This window comes from Sycon ciliatum, chromosome 1, assembly GCF_964019385.1.
Source record: "Sycon ciliatum chromosome 1, ocSycCili1.1, whole genome shotgun sequence".
NCBI lineage: Eukaryota > Metazoa > Porifera > Calcarea > Leucosolenida > Sycettidae > Sycon > Sycon ciliatum.
In genome coordinates this window covers 25,566,057-25,588,358 of record NC_088643.1, presented here as the reverse complement: position 1 = coordinate 25,588,358, position 22,302 = coordinate 25,566,057, and the positions used below count along the sequence as shown (strand labels likewise).

Below are 22,302 nucleotides of genomic sequence, written 5' to 3'. Positions count from 1 at the left end.
CAGTGTGTTCGGTCCATCGTGGGTATCGGCCGTCGTCAACAGTGGGATGATCGGATCACAACGGCCGCATTAGCGGCTTCATTCGGTGTTGACCCTAACATCACCAGCATCATCCGTCGCCACCGTCTTCATTGGCTGGGTCATGTCAGCAGGATGGACGACTCCCGCGCACCGAAGCAATTGCTGTTCGGCGAGCTGCCTGCCCCCCCCCCCCCCCCCCCCGTCCTCGTCACGGCCCGAAGAAGAGGTGGCGAGATGTGGTGTCGACTGACCTGGCGGACCTCGGCGTGACCACCTGGCTTGAGAGTTGCCAAGATCGTCCCGGCTGGAGACGAGTTGTGAGTAGCACTCCGCCGCCACAGCCCGCTCCTGATCTTCTTCTCTGTGTCTGTGGACGCCCGTTTCGTCGACCAGGAGACCTGAAACGACATGCCAAGCTCTGCGCTCGTGTTCTCACTTGAACTTTCCGACATTCGCTATCATTGCGTATGCAATGGGCAAGGGCAAGGTCAAGGTGTGTGGGGGGGGGGGGGGGCATATAATGCCGGTGAACCCCGATAGTCTATATCGGCGGAGCATTGTCCCACAAAGACAGGTGTGTCACAGTCAAATCCCACCCGTCGACACTTAGTTTGCCACACGTATAGCACTGCTGTGAACCTGTCTTAGTAACCATGGTAACCCCGTGTAGAAATTGGGACCTTGAAATGGCTACTTCAGTACTACTAACGCAATGGCATAGCAATAGCAATAGCCATAGAATCCTAGGGACAGTTATGTACAACAACATTGTGTGATGATGGTACGTACGATTATGTGACTGGGTCAGTAAATAGGCCATGCTCTGTTAGAATATAAAAATGGCAATTGGCCATGTACTATAATTATGATTTTGTATGGCCTAGGTAGGTAAGGAACTGATGCAATCAAGTGCATGATTTGTATGAGTGTGTGTTTCTGGAGCCCACGTTACGGCCTTGATGCAGCGGTTACACAATTCCAGAATACTGCATTGTACTGGTAATGCTGGTAGCTAATCCTTCTGACTGTACTCCTCATGAACTGCACTTTGCTCTGCAAGGTAGTTTATCTTGGCAAAGGTTATTTTTTCATAAGTAGACTTTTCTCCATTCTCATAGAGCACTCCAACATTATCCAGTGGCATCATTGTCATACAGGAATACCCAGCAGGTCCAGCCCAGAGCTTTGCCAGCAGTGTCCACGGGGTGTCGTCGTTCAGGTTCTTCCAATGCACCTCCATGTTCTCACGTACGGTGGATGCTGGATGCGAGTAGAAGAGACGAATCTTACCCGTTACATTCTTCGCCACCATGCTGGTATCGCAGGTTGCTGACGTGAGGTTTGTCTGCACCAGCGCTTCTTCCCAGCTCTCACCGCTATCGTAGCTCTGAGTCCAGAGCGGGTGATGACTGTTGCGCTCATCACGTGTGGTCATGAGTAAGTTTCCGTATTTGCTGATCAGCACCGGCTGGCACTCATCCGGAGACATCAGAGAGCTGTTGTAGGGCACTGGAACTCCGGATTTCCACGTGCCACCAAAGTCATCACTGTATATGCATGCAGCGCCGGATTCACTGATATCATACGGAGTGTCAAGTGTGGAACCTGTGCAAAGAGCGAGAGGAAACAGTCGTGTACTTTAAATTTACTTTCACTAAGACGGTAGCGCACAGGGAAGTGGACATACAGTCGACTCCTGATAATTATAACGAACACCATTGTTCAGGAGAATTAGTTCTTTATAGCCAAAGTTTTTTATAACAGAAATGCACATACAAGCAACGCTTCATGACTGTCATGCTTTTCGTGACTATGTTTGGTCACTGGTTTACATACAGCCCTACAATATATGGTTCGTTATACGTGAGATCTGTTCGCTACAAAGGGTAAATTTTGTGTGGGTTTGAAAGTGGGGACGTGGACAATGGTTCGCTATATCACGAAATTCGCTATAATTATGAGACTTTGTTACGAGTGGGGTGTGCAGTAGAACAGGCACGACCGGGAAATAACATCCGTTGATTGAAATGCCTTCAAAACTGAGTAATCGTTTCGTGGACCCTTCTCCTTCCTATTTCCTGGAGACACGCCTGATCTGCTGTCAACCCCACTTCTTGCACCTGGGCAAGATATTCCGAACCACATACTTCTTTATTCTTACCGTTCTTACTCTGAGTTTGGCTCATACTGCTAGCTGTGTGACGTAGGTAATGTCCACACATCACCAGACGATCCGATTCAAACGACTTCACGTGTAACCCGTAGCCCGGACCTGGTGAAAACTTGGAAAGGGCCATAATACTCTGTGTTATGTCCCTGGGAGGTGCCCACGTTCGACCCAGGTCAGAACTGCTCTGAACATACTGATACGGCACTTCACACCGATGAAAGCACTCCACCCAAGTCAGCCACACTCGCTCGTGAATCGTCTCCCCCGATAGCGGCTCCTGGTACAAGGCCACGCCGAGATTCAAACCATCTCCTTTGCTCAGTGTCTCCGCGTGGGTTACATTCGACACTAGAATGGCCTCGGACCAAGTATGACCTGCATCCTCGGATCGTTTCAGCAGGATACTGCGTGCGTGGTAGTCACTGCAAGATGGGCTTCTTGCTTCGACGAATGCGAGCAGCGCGTCTGGCACTTGGAGGAGCACTGGAATTCTGAAGCAGGCATATCCCATATCACCCGCCTTGAAAACTGTCGTTTGATCCGCTTCCGCCTGCACTGATGAAGACTGATTCTGGTGAGCATCCAAAGCATTGGAGAAGGTCGAGTAGGTGACCAGAGCTGTTAGCAGCAGCATCCATTGTAATGCTATCAACGTTGGAGAAAGATCCATGATCACAATGGGAACGTATACAGGGTTTTACATAGGTGTTTCTGAGACTTATTTTTACTCAATAAGCAACTGGTGGATTTGTTCCACTTCGTTTGATTTGGGGTAAGTTCCACCCTGCGTTGAAGGTCCCCGCACCGCAGATGCTCTCTCCTCTCCCTCTACCTGTGAGTAGTAGTGGGTAGGACTAGCAGTATCACCACACACATTCATCAGAATGATAATAGTAGACGTAGTCTACAGTCGGTGGAGTGTATCACCCGTAGCCTTGGTCTAGTCTGTGACTCAGAGTGTGATTGCGGCACGATGTGCAAAGTGTGCAAACTAATCTGTCTGCTCTATGATACTATTTTGATAGTCTATCTGTATTCTCACTTCTCGCTAGTCGAGTTGGTCACGTGTAGTGTCAAGTGGAGATCACGCGATTTTGAAAGCTTGACACGGGCGATTTCGGACAGCTACAGAGGTTGCAAGAAACTTGGTGGTGACATAGGAAGAAACACTACCCTTGCATATATATGGTTCACGTCATGCTCTCACTCTCAGTGTGGCCCTAGCAGGTGCCAGCGCAAGTCCACCTAGTGCCCTTGTAAACTGGACGGGTAACCAACACTCACAACCTCATCAGGTGAAGAATGTTTTCCAACAGATCGTTGTCTCCGTGTCACCCCCGGTATGTACTCGCGCCTTCCCAGTAGTGTGAAACCATCACCCTAGACTTAGACTGGTGCGTAGTAAAATTAATAGTATTTGCAGTCAGTGTGATCAGAACAACAATGAGCGTTCTGCCACAGCAATGCCAATGGTTCATTTGCCAGCATACTATGGCGCTGTTCGTTTTGAGAACGGTGTCTTCAGATTCACGTGTTCCATAACCTTTGAGAACAGTTTCGAATCAGTTCTTCAATTTATTTTGCTAACGGATGTGCAGTGTATACAGTGTAGCTGTAGACATGCCATAATAGGAGTAGCCCGCCGGTCGACGGTCGTTCCCACAATCTACACGACAAGGATCACGCATGGCACCGGGATCATCCGTTGAGAAATACACCCATCTATGTTCTTCTTGCTGAAGTCCTCCGAATTTGTAAGAGAACAGAACAGGCATGGCCGAATGGCGAATGGTGTGCTAGTGTTGACAATCAGCAATTTTGTTAGCGTCACAACTAGCCGTGGCCGGGTGAATGTTAATTATTAGGAATGGACAATGACCATGTCCTAGATCTCTCTCTCTCTCTCTCTCTCTCTCTCTCTCTCTCTCTCTCTCTCTCTCTCTCTCTCTCTCTCTCTCTCTCTCTCTCTCTCTCTCTCTCTCTCTCTCTCTCTCTCTCTCTCTCTCTCTCTCTCTCTCTCTCTCTCTCTCTCTCTCTCTCTCTCTCTCTCTCTCTCTCTCTCTCTCTCTCTCTCTCTCTCTCTCTCTCTCTCTCTCTCTCTCTCTCTCTCTCTCTCTCTCTCTCTCTCTCTCTCTCTCTCTCTCTCTCTCTCTCTCTCTCTCTCTCTCTCTCTCTCTCTCTCTCTCTCTCTCTCTCTCTCTCTCTCTCTCTCTCTCTCTCTCTCTCTCTCTCTCTCTCTCTCTCTCTCTCTCTCTCTCTCTCTCTCTCTCTCTCTCTCTCTCTCTCTCTCTCTCTCTCTCTCTCTCTCTCTCTCCCCCCTTCTCCGAGCGGCCATGCATGTGCGCCATCGTGAAGGGAGATGAGGCAGTACCAGCGGCTGAGCCGCATCCATTGCTCCGTAGTGACCGTGCAGCAGTCAGCATGGACATGGCTATTGCCAGTATTGGTTGTGCGCCGCATCGTCAGATTCTGAGGTAAGGGATCTTGTACTTAGTACCATTAGATGTACCAGTGAGGTAAGGGATCTTGTACTTAGTACCATTACTGGCATTAGATGTACCAGTGAGGTAAGGGATCTTGTACTTAGTACCATTACATTGCATTAGATGTACCAGTGAGGTAAGGGATCTTGTACTTAGTACCATTACTGCATTAGATGTACCAGCACTAGTGGTAACGTTAGTATCCTCTATAAAGCCCGTTACGTTAGCGCCACTGCTCTTGCATGGTATGATGATGCTCATCATATCCCCTAGAAAGCTACTTGTACGTGAACTCGTGAAGATGATAGATCATAACTTAAGGAAATCAAATTTTGCTTGTTTGTTGTTCGACTTAAAAATAGGAACAACCAAAAAAACCAAACGAATCTTTCTGACATAGTACTATCATTCCCAGTGGTTCACCGCAGTTCAGCTCCAACACCACACTGACTGTGTATATCTACGATGAGGACACGCTACTACCTGCGTTCTCACAGCCTACCTACACCCAGCCCATCTCTGAGAGCCTCAGTGTGAATGATCTTGTCCTGACGTTGACTGCAAAATTAATGATCAAGACTTGGTGGCCAATAATCCACTCCGGTTTGGACTGGACACCGCTTGTTAACATTTTACATACACATCTTCCCTCTCGTATACCTTATTTCTTCGCTACCTTGTTATAGGGAAATTTCCCGTTTGGATTTGCGGGGAAATAAGCGAAAGTCATCATCATACTAGTAGCAGTACTGCCAGATGTGGAACAGCAATGGGGTGACATTTTTCTTCTTCAACAACCTCTATTTTTTGTGGATGTTTGTGCTCCCTGGTATCCCTAGAAACCTCTTTTGTAAATTTTAGGTGGGATCAACGGCGTGATAAGGCCGTTTTGGGGTTCTTTTAGGGGTCAGTGTTGCTATTGACTTTGGGCAGATATTGCACGTTTGTAGTGTATTTTTCGAAGGTAATACTCTTAATAGGGTTTTGCTTTCTTCCGAACACAACAACTACATCATGTACATGTACATGTACATACAGGTTACATCTAACGTTACTTCAAGTGCTTGAAACAAATACATGTGCAGTGTCTTTCCAGACCCACATCAATAGTGTCACCTCCAACTTTCGTCGTCGCGTTGTTCTGCTATCCTACATGTCACCCAATCTGACCCCCGCTCTCATTGCCCGCCTCTACAAGTACAAAGGATACGTCCGTCCCTCCATCGAGTATGCTTCACCTCTGTGGAATAACAAACTGATCGCAGGAAATATTGACACTTTGGAATGATTGCAAGCACGCGTGGCCACTGGCCAGGCAGTATTTGCACCGTCGGAAAGGGCCCATTCCTCATGGCATGGAGAACGTGTTTGAAGCTGCTGAATGGGAAAGTCTTGCGTGGCGGCGGCATATACATTCAAATGATTGCCTCTGTTTTACCATTTCACCCGCCAATACCCGGAAACCCTCAATAATTTCAACATAGTTCTATCCAAGAGTGCACGACGTTTACCTCCTGCCCACTCACACTGGTCCCTGTTTCCGATCCACTCTACTACATTCCATTATCACCACGTGGAACTCCCTGCCTACCGAGATTAGGATATCTGAAACCCGTGGTGTATTTACCAGTACACTTTTCGCTTGCTTCTACTCAGACTTCCTAATTAACCTTCACATTAATCTTTTTTTATCTTAATATTTTCTTCCTTTTAAGAATTGCACCCTATTGTACACGCATTGTACACGTATATATATATTCTCGGAGACCCCCTTGAGTTAGGCTTCGGCCTTTGGGGGATCCCTCAAATAATAATAATTATGTATATGTGCAATATGATTATGTGATGGAGGCAGGTAGGACTTTGTGACTGTGTCTGTAAAGCAGCAATGCATCAAATAGTGACTCTGTAAAATTAATGGCAATGGAGCACGTACCATGGCCCTAGTAACATGTTATTGTTACTAGCTTGATGTGCAGGCCGGTGCATAATTTTGTATATGTGCATGCCTAATGCTGAGAGCGTGACAACCATTGAACCATGTCCCAGTCTTCATCATACATGTACAGTCATTCATCACTGATTATAGCAGCTCTGCATTGTACTGGTGATGCTGGTACTAGCTAATCCTTCTCACTGTACTCCTCATGAACTGCACTTTGACCTGCAAGGTAGTTTATCTTGGCAAAGGTTATTCTGTCGTATGTAAATGTCTCTCCATTCTCATAGAGCACTCCAACATTATCCAGTGGCATCATTGTCATACAGGAATACCCAGCAGGGCCAGTCCAGAGCTTTGCCAGCAGTGTCCACGGGGTGTCGTCGTTCAGGTTCTTCCAATGCACCTCCATGTTCTCACGTACGGTGGATGCTGGATGCGAGTAGAAGAGACGGATCTTACCAGTCACATTCTTCGCCACCATGCTTGTATCGCAGGTTGCCGACGTGAGGTTTGTCTGCACCAGCGCTTCGTCCCAACTCTCGCCACTGTCATAGCTCTGAGTCCAGAGCGGGTGATGACTATTGTGTGTATCGCGCATGGTCATCAGTAGGTTGCCGTAACTGCTGATCCGCACTGGCTGGCACTCACCGGGAGCCACCAGAGAGCTGTTGTAGGGCACTGGAACTCCGGATTTCCACGTGCCACCAAAGTCATCACTGTATATGCATGCAGCGCCGGATTCACTAACATCATACGGAGTGTCAAGTGTGGAACCTGTGCAAAGAGCGAAGGAAAACTTTCATTCATATAGCATACTCAGTATGCTGGGAAATGTATGTACACTACATATTGCACAGGGTCCTGAGAAATATGAATCTTGAAAGTTGATGGAAATACTTTCGGGATAGATTTGTGGGACTTGGACCTTCTTTTAAAACACCCCTGACTCACTGCAAACCCCATTCCTGCTGACCCCATTCCTGCTGAACCCATTCCTGCTGAAGTTCTGGCACTCGGACAAGAGATAATGCTTGTCTTACCATTCTGAGTTTGGCTCCTACTGCTAGCTGTGAGACGTAGGTAATGTCCACACATCACCAGGCGATCCCAGTCAAACGACTTCACGTGTAACCCGTAGCCCGGACCTGGTGAAAACTTGGAAAGGGCCATAATACTCTGTGTTATGTCCCTGGGAGGTGCCCACGTTCGACCCAGGTCAGAACTGCTCTGAACATACTGATACGGCACTTCACACCGATGAAAGCACTCCACCCAAGTCAGCCACACTCGCTCGTGAATTGTCTCCCCCGATAGCGGCTCCTGGTACAAGGCCACGCCGAGATTCAAACCATCTCCTTTGCTCAGTGTCTCCGCGTGGGTTACATTCGACACTAGAATGGCCTCGGACCAAGTATGACCTGCATCCTCGGATCGTTTGAGCAGGATACTGCGTGCGTGGTAGTCACTGCAAGATGGGCTTCTTGCTTCGACGAATGCGAGCAGCGTGTCTGGAACTTGAAGGAGCACTGGGATTCTGAAGCAGGCATATCCCATATCACCCGCCTTGAAAACTATCGTTTGATCCTCTGCCGCCTGCACTGATGAAGACTGATTCTGGTGAGCATCCAAAGCATAGCAGACGTTTGAGTGGGCTGTTGCTATCAAAATCCATTGTAATGTTATCAGCACTGGAGAAAAAGCCATGGTCGCAATCAGAACGTACAAAGGGTCTTGTAAGTTCCCCAGACTCGATCCTGCACCAGTGAATATCTTCGACTTGGTTTGATTTTGCGTCCGGTCCACTCTAACTTTGCAAGTCCCGATTGTAGACCGACCGTGTGTGTGTGAGCTTTCTACGTCTCTCTCTCGCACCTACAAAGGTTACATAATCTGAATGCTCCAGGTAGGCTGACGGTGTGTAGGTCTACGCAGTCTCCATGGTCTCTGACTTTCCGAGACGGCGAGAGTGATCACGACGTGCAAACGGGCTGTAGTGTTGCGCACCTGGACGGCGCCTCATTTCCTCACGTGATACGAGATCACGTGATTTTAAATCGCCACACAGACGATTTGGAGAGGCTGCAACTACAACTATGTACAGTGGTGGTCAAAAGTTTTGACCCACCATGCAGATTTTTCGAATTCTGAAGGTTTGGGCTGTAAGCTACTAAATTTTTGGTCGAGGACCTCTGAATCAGGCTGAATAGTGAAGTAGAAATGAAAAATGCTGAAACACGGAGTCATCTTGGGACTACTGTGGTCAAGTATATGTAAAAGGTGGGTCAAAACTTATGGCCAACACCCGCACTATCATAAACCGCCAATAGGATACACGGAATAGTGTGATTTCTATAAAGTATTCAACTAAACTAAAGTCTAGAAGTCAGTCCCGGCATATTCCAGATACATCCACCACTTTGTAACCCCTCCCTTGGCCTTGATGATCGCTTGCATATGCTGCCGCATTGAATCAACGATCTTCTTGCGCTCGTGAGGAGAAATCAACTTCTATGCCTCCCGGCACACTCGCCACAGCTCATACTGGTTTCTGGGGGTGATTTCGACATCGTGCTGCCTCAGCTCAGCAATTTTGCAGAGATTCTCAGTTGGATTGAGGTCAGGTGGCTGCAGGGGCCATGTCAGGACGGTGATGCCGTTCACCGTCCGCCGCGCCTCCGTTCTGTTTGCGGAGCGTTTGCGGCCATAAGACACCACCCATACCACCCACAAGCTGCATCATGCTCAACAACATCATGTTTTCGGATGATGCGAGGTACTGGTCCGCATTCATCGTATCCATCACCCGGCAAATGCGCGCTACGCCGTTGCTGGCCATGGCTCCCATACATTGATATTGCCGTCGCAGCGCTTCACAGTTTTGCGGGTGCATGTGCCAGCCAGAGCCTATCCTGTCCACCTCCTGACGTAAACTGCATCACCAGAGCCCTTGAGGTTGATTTTAGACTCATCAGTCCACAGAAATTACCACCAGTCATCACTGCACCAGTCCTTGTGCGTCTATACAAATTTAAGGCGTTTTGCCTTATTCACAGCACTGATGAAGGGCCATTTTAGACGTAGTAAAGACGCTGGCAACATTTGTGACGGAGTCCGCAGACCGCGAGACACGACTAAAGAATAGGATCGATGATTTATCGAGGCAAATTGCAGGCCTGAACGAGGAGGTTGTCGCCCTCAGGGAGTCCGCAAGTGCTTCTCCCCTGACTCCTCCAGCAGTTGCCCACAACCAGCACAGCCAGCGTACGATGGAGAGTACAGCGGGAAGGACCAGCAAGCGTACCCGTACTCGCACAGGCCAGGCTGCCACGTGTACCACTGATGCAGACGAACACCGTAGCACTTCCCGTAGCGTGGGTGACCCTGCCAGTGACCATGAAACGTCAACCGAGGATGAGGACAAGTCCCAGGCAATTGAGCGGCCCACTGTCAAGCCCAAGCCACTGAAGCTAGAGCCAATCACGGATGACACGTGGAAACTGGTATCAAACGAACCTCACAGAGTGAAGAAAGCCGTAATCTATGTGGGCAATTTGAACTCACATAGCAGTGAAGAAAGTGTCAAGGAATTCACTGAGCAACGCTCTGCAGCAGTAAACAAACCGGTGAAGGTTCACCAGTGCAGCATACACACCACAGAAGATGGGAAAGTGTCTGCCCGCTTGATGATCGATGCGACTGACCTTGAAATCGCCACTGCTCCAAACTTTTGGCCTCGCCCACTGTACGCGCGGGTTTGGCGCCACCGTGAGCGTCCGAAGGGGGACACATTGTCCGGCTCACACAGTGACACTCTCAGACTCCAAAGGGGGACACCTTGTCCGGCTCACACAGTGACGCTCTCTCCGAGTCCTCCGACACTCAAGCTCAAAGCTCCAATTAGATCCTTTCGGATCCTGCTGACGAACACATTTGGACTACTGAGTAAACTTGGTGACTTTCACCATGCTGTACACGTTCACCAACCTGACATTGCCATTGTCACAGAGAGCAAGCTAACCCCTGAGAAGGCTACTGATTCCGAACTGTCCTTGCCTGGGTACTACTCCCCACTGCGGAAGGATCGAACAGCTCATGGAGGAGGAGTTGCGGTTTGGGTTAAAGCCAGTCTGGCCCTCCGAGAACTCGATGACATCCAGGTCGGTAATGAGGAGCTAATATGGCTGAGTGTCAGAACTGTGGATAAGAAGTCAGTGGCTGTGTGTGCTGCATATCGCTCTGGCTCCTGCCACGACAATGACATCAGTACCCTTGAAGCCATCAGTGCTGGCATAGACCTGGCCCGTAAATCTTGTCAATATGTGGTATTGGCTGGAGATTTTAACGTACACAACGTGGATTGGCTCGGCAGCACCAAGACAACTCATGCAGGTGTGTACACTGAAGACATGTGTGCTTTTCACTGCTTGGAGCAGCACGTGCATGAGCCCACCAGGGGCCTTAACCCACTCGACTTAAAGGGGAAGTATACCCTAAAATCAAATTTTCACCAGTTGTAGTCTTCGGGGTGCTGAGTCGAATGGTCTTGGTCCGAGGAAGCTGAGACGCTCCCTTCCTACTTGAATCCCAATCGAACTCGCGCACTTCCACCGAAACTGGGTGACTGCGCCCTACTAGATGGGGATTTGTATGCAAAATGTCACTAAAAGCGCCATTTCGTTCTTATAAAAGCACGGATGACCGCGATTGGCCCATATGTTGTAGTCTTTTGGACGCTGAGTCGACTGGTTTTGGTCCGAAAAGGCTGCGATGCAGCGTTCCTCTTTTATTCCCAATCGAACATGGTTGAACAAGCGGTCACGTGCTCCTGCGTACACCAGTCACCTGGTCACCGTGCCTGCAGGGTACAACTTACTAGCCTGTTTGACCTTTTTTGGGTGCAGTCCTGTCACTCGAGTTGAACTCGAGTTGAACCTTGGTGTGAAAGTTGTCGCCTGCTGGCGCGGTGACCAGGTGATTTGGGCACCCAGGACCACGTGACCGCTTGTTCAACCATGTTCGATTGGGAATAAAGGAGGAACGCTGCATCGCAGCCTTTTCGGACCAAAACCAGTCGACTCAGCGTCCAAAAGACTACAACATATGGGCCAATCGCGGTCATCCGTGCTTTTATAAGAACGCAATGGCGCTTTTAGTGACATTTTGCATACAAATCCCCATCTCGTAGGGCGCAGTCACCCAGTTTCGGTGGAAGTGCGCGAGTTCGATTGGGATTCAAGTAGGAAGGGAGCGTCGCAGCTTCCTCGGACCAAGACCATTCGACTCAGCACCCAGAAGACTACAACTGGTGAAAATTTGATTTTAGGGTATACTTCCCCTTTAATAATGACTGACCTACCGGGAGATGCGACCGTCAATACCTTAGCACCTCTGGGAAACTCTGACCATGCCTGTGTCCTAGCTGACTTTCATGTAAGCACAGCAGAGGAACCACCAGTGACCAGAACTGTCTGGCGTTACCAACGCGCAGACTGGGACAGACTCCGCCACTTCTTTAGAACAACAGATTGGCAGTCCACTGTCAGTGATGATCCTGATGCAATGTGTATGCACTTGACCCAGAATATTCTGGAAGGAATGCGCCGATACATACCGTCTAAGCAGTTGTGCATGAAACCATCTAACCCCTCTTGGTGGACACCGGAATGCACTGAGGCTGTAGCACAGAAACAAAGAGCATGGAGGAGACTCTGCGCCGACCGGTCAAGTGCCCAGCTGCAAGCCCGTTACAATGTCGCCAAGCACTCGGCTAACCATTGCCTAGCAACTGCCAAGCAGGCATTCACAGCAAGCCTGGCGCAGAAGCTAGCCTCTGGGTGTATGGCGTCTGGTGAATGGTGGCGAACCATCAAGAAGGCCTCTGGCCACGGAAACAGCCCATCCATACCTACTCTCCGCAGCACCGATGGTACGGAGCACGACACCAACCGCAGCAAAGCAGAGTGCATGGCCGAACACTTCGCCAATAAATGCAGTCTAGGGGCAGACGACCTAGCCGCTCCATTTCCTTACGTCCGACCACGTACTGACCGCAACCTCTGCACCGCCCGGTTTCGCGAGACCACAGTCGAGCGAACTCTCCGCCAGCTCAACCCCACCAAGGCCACTGGTCCAGATGGGATACCTGCCCGCGTCTTGAAAGCTTGCTCTGCAGAATTGGCACGGCCGCTTTCAAAACTATTTACATGCTGTCTTCGCTCCGGCATCCAGCCACAACAGTGGAAGGTTGCAAACGTAGTTCCAGTCCACAAGCGCAAGTCTAAATCGTCGCCATCAAACTATCGACCAGTGTCGTTACTGAGCATCCTCTCCAAGCTCATGGAGACCATAGTCAACAGGGCAATGAGCAACTTCATGGAGACGAATCACGTCCTGTCAGAACGGCAATTTGGCTTCCGTCGCGGCCACAGTGCAGCAGACCTGCTGACTGCTCTCCACCACCAGTGGGTGCACACCGCCGGAGATAAAGGAGCTTCTCGAGTGCTGGCCATCGACATTGCTGGAGCATTTGACCGGGTGTCTCACACTGGTGTGTTGCACAAGGCTAGAGTGTATGGCATCTCGGGAGACCTGCATCGGTGGCTCCAAGACTACCTCTGCAACCGCACACTTCAAGTCCTCATCTCCGGCCAGACATCAGCCAGGCGCCCAGTTAAGGCTGGGGTGCCACAGGGCAGTATCCTGGGCCCCACCTTATTCTTGGTCTACGTCAACGACCTTGAAGACCACCTCCCAATCGGCTCCAACCTTGCCTCATTCGCCGATGACACAACCCTATACGCCGAAATTGCAACGCTCGCTGCTGTTCCTGACAACGCTAGAGTACTCCAGGCTGCTGTCGACCTTGTATCCAGTTGGGGCTCGGATTGGAAAGTGCAGTTCGAGCCAGCCAAATCTCAGGCCCTTACAATTTCCCACCATCGTCGGGACTGGCCAATACCCCCCATTGTCTTCAATGGAACTCCTGTCGAGGAGCAGCCCTCCATCAAAGTACTCGGCGTCACGTTTGACCATCAGCTAAAATTCAGCCAGCATATCCGAACTGTTGTAGTCCGAGCAACGCAGAGACTTGGAGCCTTGCGCAAGGCATTTCACTTGCTGACTATTCCTGCCCGGCTTCGAGCCTACAAAGCCTTTGTCCGGCCGGTTATGGAGTACTGCCCAATCGTCTGGATGGGGGCAGCTCCTTCCCACTTGTATCGGCTGGACTGGGTGCAGGAGCGAGCCATCAAGGCAATACATCCGCAATGCTGGCTTCCTAGCCTCATAATTCGCCGCACCATCGCTGCCCTCTGCCTCCTGTATAAAGCCCTTTGCGATAATTCTCCCGCTCTTCTCTCGAGAATGGCTCCACCGACACACCAACCCAGGACCACACGCCTCACCCGCCAGGCTGTACGACTGTCCACCGCGCATCCCCATCAGTTACAGAATGTTCTTCCTGCCAATTCCCGGAACAATGTGAGCCGAGCCTTTCCCCACTCCGTCATCCCAATTTGGAACCAGCTGCCTACCTCTATCATTCCCCACCCATTTCACCCAAAGAACATCCAAAAGTTCAAGACAGCAGCTTATCACCATCTCCTCAGAACGAACTGGCACTGGGCCACTCATAGCATACGCGAGTAAGAGGGTACAGTGTCCTACCATGCTTGGACATACATGTAATCTCTCCTCACGGATAGTCTCCTCTTGAATTTAAAAGTCTAACAGCGTTCACATCAATACTCAACTTATTCTTTTGCTCACTGAGCAATACAATCTTTCCATTTTCTTTCTTCTGTTTTCTTTTTCAATTTAATCCTCCCTACCCAAATATCCCTTTGGTGCGTCCATGGAGCTATGAAGCCGAGACCTCTGGTCGGCGGAGCTCAATGGGCCCCACCACCACACTCCATCATTCACCCCAGTGTCTGGAGATATGTGGATTTTGTAGAAAAAAAAAAAAAGAAAAAAAAATTTGATGGCCATACAGCCACGTAGGCCTGCTCTCTGCAACTTGCGTCTCACAGAACGCACAGAAATCGCGTTATCACCGTCGCTCACCATCTCAGCTCGCAGGCAGTGACGGATTTGAGGCGATTCGCCATTGACTTCATGATATGATGGCGATCTTGTCTTGCACTGGTCTCTCTTGGTCGGTCTGATCGTGGTGAAATGTAGTCAATTTTTGTTTCCTGACAATTCTACGTATCGTAGGATTACTCAAATCCAACAGAGGAGCGATACTACGCCAAAAGAGACCGTCAACACTCAGCTTCACGACCATTTCCCTCACATCCTTGCTAATCTGACCTCGGTTCACTATCCTGGCTGAAAATACCATCTCCGTCGTCAAAATAATCAAGTTTGATATCGCAAACTCTCAAAGACTGAAGTCAAGTGTTGATTTTCAACTTTCCCGGCACGTGCATCAGCCTGACAACTTTTTTGAAACCGTACGGTACGGTAGAGTAAATTTGGTCACGTGGCCATAAGTTTTGACCAACCCAAATGTGTGGTGCACTGGTGATCCATCACAAATCTCAGTTGACAACGGATTCTTGCAAATTTTAGTGTCCTTGCCAAGTTTCAATCGGCTTTGGCCTCAAAGAAGTCAAAAACGACGTGTTTAGGAGCCAGGCTGAGCTGTACTGACGATTCCATGGGGTGGGTCAAAACTTTTGGCCACCACTGTAGCTGTGCTAGCAACTAAACTAACTGTTTACTTCGTGGTGAAAAGTAACACGTGTCGCTTACTCAGTTGGTTATACTATCACACTTACACCCAGACAGTTCCTACCAGCGATGCATAGCAGCTGAAATTATGCCGTTAGTCTGTTAGATAGGAATGGAAAGGTTACAGTTACACTGCTACAGTTCATGTGCGTTCACGTCACGCTCCAGTTCCTAGTGATAATTATCACCTTTGCTAGTTGTGGGCTACACACACTAGTATAGCAGCGAAGGTTTGGGCAAAGGCAGGGTTCATATGACTGTCCTTATGCTGTTGTTCGGTTTGAAAGTGGTAGCTTCAGTATCTTCAGACGTCCGTGTTCGATAACAATGAGAGTAGAGGAAAGGTGGTTCAGTGAGTGAGTGAGCGAGTTCCTGGTAAGCCAATGCGCATGCGAGTATCTGTTATGTCTTATGCCATGTTATGTATTATGCCATATTACGTCCTAAGCCATGTTATGTCTTATCACTCTTATGCCATGTCTTGTGCCATGTTATGGTGCACGAGCTGTATGTCGGCCATCACCATTCTGTATGCTGCAATTTAGCGAATGTTATCAGTTTGTACGGCGACTCGGGACCATTCTCATACAGCAAGCCAACGTGCATGACGTAGTTGGGTGCATGGCAGTGCACTGAGTGCAACCATAGAGGAGTAAACTGCAGGTCCTTCCCACGATCAACGGTAAGTTAGTACCCATGCAACAAGGACTACTTTGCGCTGGAGAGAGATACCTCTTCATAGTCTTCATGCTGAAGTTCTCCCAGTTTAGATGCGAGAAGAACAGCCAGCGGGCAAGACATTTCTTTGTAAGCACATTGTATTAGTAAAACAATAATATACTTTCATGTCCAAAAGATTCAGCAACACCAACCCGAATGGTTATTGAACATACACTGTAACACTGTAACACTGTAACACTGTACATGTCATTGAAGGGAGGTACATGTAGGGGAAGGGTGCACTTGGTGCCAAGCAGGGAGTCGTACTCAAACTCCGTTTGAGTACGACTCCCTGGTGCCAAGTAAGTAACAATAGTTGGTGGTGGGAGTGTGACGTCTCATCCAATAAGTATTATGTATAATATGCCATACTCACAATGAATGTATGCTTCGTGTATTGTTGTACTTGTGGACGGTATAAGAAAATGGCAATGCTGTTTGTATCGGTGTATACTCTCATCGCGTTGTTCAGACCGCACCCCGTTTAACATTTGCATAGCTATTGTGTGTGCACCATATCACGGTTATCACCTGAGACCAGGTAAGAATTAGATTGTATTGTCCCCAACGCTTTCATAAAGGCACTTCGCAGTGGTGCAGCAGAGTGCAACGATGTTCACGATGGTGCGATAGAGCAAGATAGCTGTTTTCCGCAAGCCAACTACATACTGTTTTACATATGACCCACTTTCAAAACCATCCGGGTGGATTGTTGGTGCTTTCTTATACAGTCCATTCAGAAAAAAATGAACTTCTAGCTTTTGGCCATAAATGGGTCAAACGTTGAGTTTTTTTAGAATTTTTTTCTGCAATCCCATATGGAATCCTCTTCCAATTATGTTTCTGAAGTTTTTTTGTCCAAAAAGCAAGCCATAGCAAGAATAGGATTTCGGCCAGGTTTTGCCCCAAAAGCACTGAATTGGGAAAAACCATCAAAATCCAGGCCGTTTGACCCCGCCTGCAACAGTGCATTCTGCGGTTCGAACCCCAGTTCAGGCACCCTTTTTGGACCCTTTTTCAAATTTCAAAGTTCGCAGCACTGCACTGTGTACGATGAAATCACGAAAAATCGCCAAATACGGGAGCTCGCCAGAGCCAGGACCCATCTTTTTTATGAATGGACTGTAGGTACAGTGTATCTACACCAGGGAGTAGTAATATCACACCTTTCTACTCCGTGGAGTTATTGCTGTTGTTGTTATTGTTGGTCGTGGTGGTCGTGATGGTGGTGGTGTTGTTGTTGTTGTTGTTGTTGTTGTTGTTGTTGTTGTTGTTGCTGTTGCTGTTGCTGTTGCTGTTGCTGTTGCTGTTGCTGCTGCTGCTGCTGCTGCTGCTGCTGCTGCTGCTGCTGCTGCTGCTGCTGCTGCTGCTGTTGCTGTTGCTGTTGCTGTTGCTGTTGCTGTTGCTGTTGCTGTTGCTGTTGTTGTTTTTGAATTATTTATTCTCACGATGCCACCGTCGCCAAGAAGAGATTGTTGTTGTTGTTGGTGTTGTTGTTGTTGTTGTTGTTGTATACTTTATTAAAAGTGGGAATCAAAACAGGCGTAAAGCCTACCGGTAATAACCCCCCCCCCCCCCAGCCAGGATACAGCTGCCTTAGTATTACCTACTGTACATATTGGGTATGGACTGCGCTCAGTTTCTTTTCTGGCGGCAGGTCGGTGGAACACTCTTCCTCCAAACTGTCGTCAGGCACAATCTGCTGGTACTTTTGCTCACCTCACAAAGATTCACCTAGGGTTCCCTGTAACAAGGCCATGCCTTGGGACTCCCCTAGTCAAATAATAAATACTACTACTACTACTACTACTACTACTACTACTACTACTACTACTACTACTACTACTACTGACCAAACCACTTTTACGGGCAAAAAATACCATGGTAAGCACACAAGTGATGGAAAAGAGTGAGTAAGAACGAAAGAGAGAAAGAAAGAGAGAATGCACTAGTATGTCAAGAGAAGTAATCAATTGCTGATTCAACTACTACTACTACTACTACTACTACTACTACTACTACTACTACTACTACTACTACTACTACTACTACTAATAACAATGGATCCACTGTTGCACAGTTACCATGGTTACACATAACTGTTACCTGTGCCAAGACAGCTAGAGTAGAGTAGAGGGCACTGGTGTGTGGCATTCAGCTGGTCTGCCAGTGTCCATGTGACGTCAGCTAGGAGCCCCCTGCTGAAGGGATCTGTCAGCTCCATTATTCTGCGACTGGCAGCACATAATGTGAAAGGCCTCATCACGGTCACAGCTGGGGTCGCCTCTTCGCGTGATCTTATGTTTCCCTCCGACTCACACCATATCCAACGTTATGATTATAAGGACTCAGAATGAGTGTACAAGCCCACCCACCCTAACTTGTAAATGCCTAAGGTGCAATTGTGGTTCATAGTTATGGTACACCCCTATCAAGAGTACGTATCTCCACTACATGACTGTCTCTCCCTTTCTGGTGACCCCCACTCAGTTATTTTTGTCTTCTGTTCGACCCTCTTTGGAGTTGAAACTCTGTTGAGGCAACAAACTAAATAAATAAAAACAAACAAACATAACGAAGTAACTATCTATAGTTCCCATCTACATGTATATGCAGCAGTTCGGCATGATTCATTTAATTTGTGCCTTTAGTCTTACTCGCATCCATGGTGTTCGCCAAAATCATGTGCATTGTACTAGTACAAGTCATGTACATGTACACTGAGTGTACATTACTGTGGCGAAAGCCAGTGAGTGACTGTATAGTGTACATGTATGTCCTCAGTTGACTATCACACTCACCTGAGGTTCTCTCCGCTCTTAGGTAATGTCCGCACATCAGAATACGCTGCTTCTCCGCCAAGTACAGACCGTACCCGGGGCCGTAGGCAAACTTGGACAGTGCCTTGATGTCGTCGGTGATGTCCTGTGGCTGCGACCAGGTCCTACCACCGTCCAGACTCTTCTTGACAAACTGATAGGGCACGGCGCACTTGTGGAAGCACTCTACCCAGCCGAACCACAATACCCCTGTGCTGCTGTTGCTGGAACCGCCCCCGGACGTGGTCATACCATTCTCAGACGTAGACGGCTGGAACACAGCCGAGCCTGGATTGATACCATCTCCGTGGCTGATGGTTGTGGCGTGCGTGACATTGGTCACAAGGTATGGATCTGACCACGTCTCTCCGCTGTCTTCTGAGCGCTTCATGAAAATCTTCCGTCCGTGATAGTCGCTGCAGGAGCCGTAGCGCGCCCCGCCGAACGCCAGCAGGACGCCATCCGGTAAGGTGAGGAGGATGGGTGTTCGGACACATGCTGCACCATCATCTCCCTTCTTGTACACGACTACCTGTTGGATTGGGTCCGGGTCATTCAATCCCTGTGATCCCGGTGCGGCCGGTTGACGTGCTGCGCAGATCAAAGACACTGTAAAACCTACGCTCACCCAGACTGCACACGCCTGTGGGCGCCAATGATGGGCTGGCATCGTCACCGCGATGCTCAGATGTGTTTACTCTCTCTACTTACACCAGCCTTGGAAACGATGAAAAAGTATCAGTTGTAATTCATTGGACAATTATGATGGTAGTGCTTCTCACGGTATTCGAATCAGGCATGCCGTCTCGTCTCACATGATTGGCTGCTGACAGATTCTGGCCGATATCCGCTGCGTGTGCTGATGATCAAGCCCATTATACATGTATGTGTGTTCAAACTATCACATTGTACTGGTTCTACTACACAAGTGAGTGCTCGGACCTGTAGGCTGTAGGCTGTAGGCTAGTAAAAACTTAAAGGGGAAGTTAAGGCAAAAATTAAAATTTCACCAGTTGTAGTCTTCGGGGTGCTGAGTCGAATGGTCTTAGTCCGAGAAAGCTGAGACGCTCCCTTCCTACTTGAATCCCAATCGAACTCGCGCACTTCCACCGAAACTGGGTGACTGCGCCCTACTAGATGGGGATTTGTATGCAAAATGTCACTAAAAGCGCCATTTCGTTCTTATAAAAGCACGGATGACCGCGATTGGCCCATATGTTGTAGTCTTTTGGACGCTGAGTCGACTGGTTTTGGTCCGAAAAGGCTGCGATGCAGCGTTCCTCCTTTATTCCCAATCGAACATGGTTGAACAAGCGGTCACGTGCTCCTGCGGACACCAGTCACCTGGTCACCGTGCCTGCAGGGTACAACCAAGACTATAATTATGGGTTATGTACTCTTGGTACAACCAAGAGTAGATAAACAAGAGTGTGCAACTCCGGATCTCTCCTGCACAATCTGCAGATACCCCGCGCCCACGGCGGAATTTTTTGTTTACGTCACCTTTTTTCAGAGAAACGCGGATTTTGCCGCAGAGCAGTGTGAGAGCACGTGCTGGGCACCGACCTTGTAGTGTAAAGCCCAGCCAAGTGCACGAGGAAAACTCTCCAAAAGGCTCGCAGCGCGTGCGTCGTCGAAAAGATTACGTCAACAAAAAATTCCGCCGTGGGCCAACCCATCCGCGAGTTGCACACTCTTGTTTATCTACTCTTGGTACAACTTACTAGCCTGTTTGACCTTTTTTGGGTGCAGTCCTGTCACTCGAGTTGAACTCGAAGTTGAACCTTGGTGTGAAAGTTGTCGCCTGCTGGCGTGGTGACCAGGTGATTTGGGCAACCAGGAGCACGTGACCGCTTCTTCAACCATGTTCGATTGGGAATAAGGGCCGGGTTCCACTGCGGCTCGGCGGCTCCGCTGCTCCGCGGCACTTGGCTGCATGCAGCGGAGCAGCGCGGTTCCACTGTCACTCGCCATTCGCAGTACCGCGGTCGTGGTCCACACTTTTTGATGACGTTTCACCTGCCTGCGCGCGCGAAATCAAACAAATCCTCGTGTTCTGGCCTGCGCAACGGATTAAAATTTGAATTTTAAAATTCTGGCGTACAAAACAATGCAAAGTACAGGAAACAGGTCGAGCCGCGACCGCGGCTCGCAGTTTTTGGTCAAGAATCGTAGCAAAAGCTCGCGGTGAGCCGCGGACTCGCTGCTCCAGCTCGAGCCGCGGTCACTATGGTAATGATGACGTTTCAAGCCGCGAAAGACGAGCAGCGGAGCAGCGGAGCCGCAGTGGAACCCGGCCCTAAAGGAGGAACGCTGCATCGCAGCTTTTTCGGACCAAAACCAGTCGACTCAGCGTCCAAAAGACTACAACATATGGGCCAATCGCGGTCATCCGTGCTTTTATAAGAACGAAATGGCGCTTTTAGTGACATTTTGCATACAAATCCCCATCTAGTAGGGCGCAGTCACCCAGTTTCGGTGGAAGTGCGCGAGTTCGATTGGGATTCAAGTAGGAAGGGAGCGTCTCAGCTTCCTCGGACCAAGACCATTCGACTCAGCACCCCGAAGACTACAACTGGTGAAATTTTAATTTTTGCCTTAACTTCCCCTTTAAGTAGTAATGAGATACTACATTGTACATTGTATGTACATGTACGTCGGCAATCATGTCATCATGACATGACTGTATTGCATTAATTTATACGTGTATGCATGTGTGTATATGTATGTGTGTGCATATGCGTGCACGTGCGTGTGTGTGAGAGTCACTAGGTGAAAGCTGAGAGACTGGAAAAGACAGAGTGGACGAGGGACAGTGGAAGAAGAAGAGGGAGGGAGAGTGAGGGAGGGAGGGAGAGAATAAGAGAGATACATGTACCTCAAAGAGGATACCTCTAATGGGGTCTTTGTGTACAAGTGATAAAGTGGTCGCTTTCACGATTTGCCAGGAAATAATACATTTTGGTCATGGTGCTAGCGGTCCTCTGCGACAGGTGACCACCTTGAGAGGTTTAGTGCACTTTCACTATTAGTACTACATTACACTACACTGCGCACTAACTACGCTTTGGGTACCCAGGGGTGGGGTACTCTTAGGGCCGAGTATTCTAACAGAATTATAGTCATGATTATGAGCGCTAGGATTGGAGGCAGCTAAAACAAATCAAGATCCAGCACAGCAATGAGGCAAGCAGCAGCATCTAGCCGCCTATCAGGGCTATGCAGTAGCAGAAAATAATAGAGGTCCAGCCTCTCCACTCGGCCAGATTATTTCCATGCAGTTGATCCTGGCTGTCCCGGATCTGGATACGGTATGTGTGGTGTTTGTGCATCATAAATAGAACCTACCTACTGTCAAACTAGTGAATACCTACTGTATCTTGTGCAAAGAAAGCATGTGCAAAAATCTCC

General features: G+C 48.9%; 2 protein-coding genes across 7 annotated transcripts in view; both read right to left on the bottom strand.

Moving 5' to 3' along the window:
• Positions 1 to 720: 720 nt before the first annotated feature.
• On the bottom strand, positions 721 to 19,643 carry LOC135820076 (sialidase-1-like). 5 transcript variants are annotated; one of them, XM_065333392.1, is made up of 2 exons: positions 18,874 to 19,641; positions 721 to 1,626 (listed from the first exon to the last, which is right to left on the bottom strand). In XM_065333392.1, exons 1-2 carry the CDS (start codon positions 19,559 to 19,561, stop codon positions 1,034 to 1,036), a joined length of 1,281 nt encoding a protein of 426 aa, XP_065189464.1. In that variant the 5' UTR covers positions 19,562 to 19,641; the 3' UTR covers positions 721 to 1,033. The 5 variants fall into 5 exon arrangements, with proteins under 5 accessions (XP_065189464.1, XP_065189475.1, XP_065189470.1 ...); XM_065333403.1 differs by lacking the exon at positions 18,874 to 19,641 and adding an exon at positions 2,192 to 3,033; XM_065333398.1 differs by lacking the exon at positions 18,874 to 19,641 and adding an exon at positions 2,183 to 3,032.
• A 2,309-nt stretch (positions 19,644 to 21,952) lies between these two features.
• The window catches only part of LOC135820044 (uncharacterized), a 32,555-nt gene continuing 32,205 nt past the window's right edge, over positions 21,953 to 22,302 (bottom strand). For both annotated transcript variants that reach the window (XM_065333351.1, XM_065333358.1), the window contains one exon: positions 21,953 to 22,302. This exon is cut by the window's right edge and continues 363 nt beyond it. The gene's annotated coding sequence lies outside the window, so the exon portion shown is untranslated.

Coding starts and splice junctions, on each gene's coding strand:
- LOC135820076 (XM_065333385.1), bottom strand. CDS start 19,561: ATGCCAGCCCATCATTGGCGCCCACAGGCGTGTGCAGTCTGGGTGAGC. Junction 7,391..18,873: donor AAGAGCGGAGAGAACCTCAG/GTGAGTGTGATA, acceptor CTCTTTGCACAG/GTTCCACACTTGACACTCCG.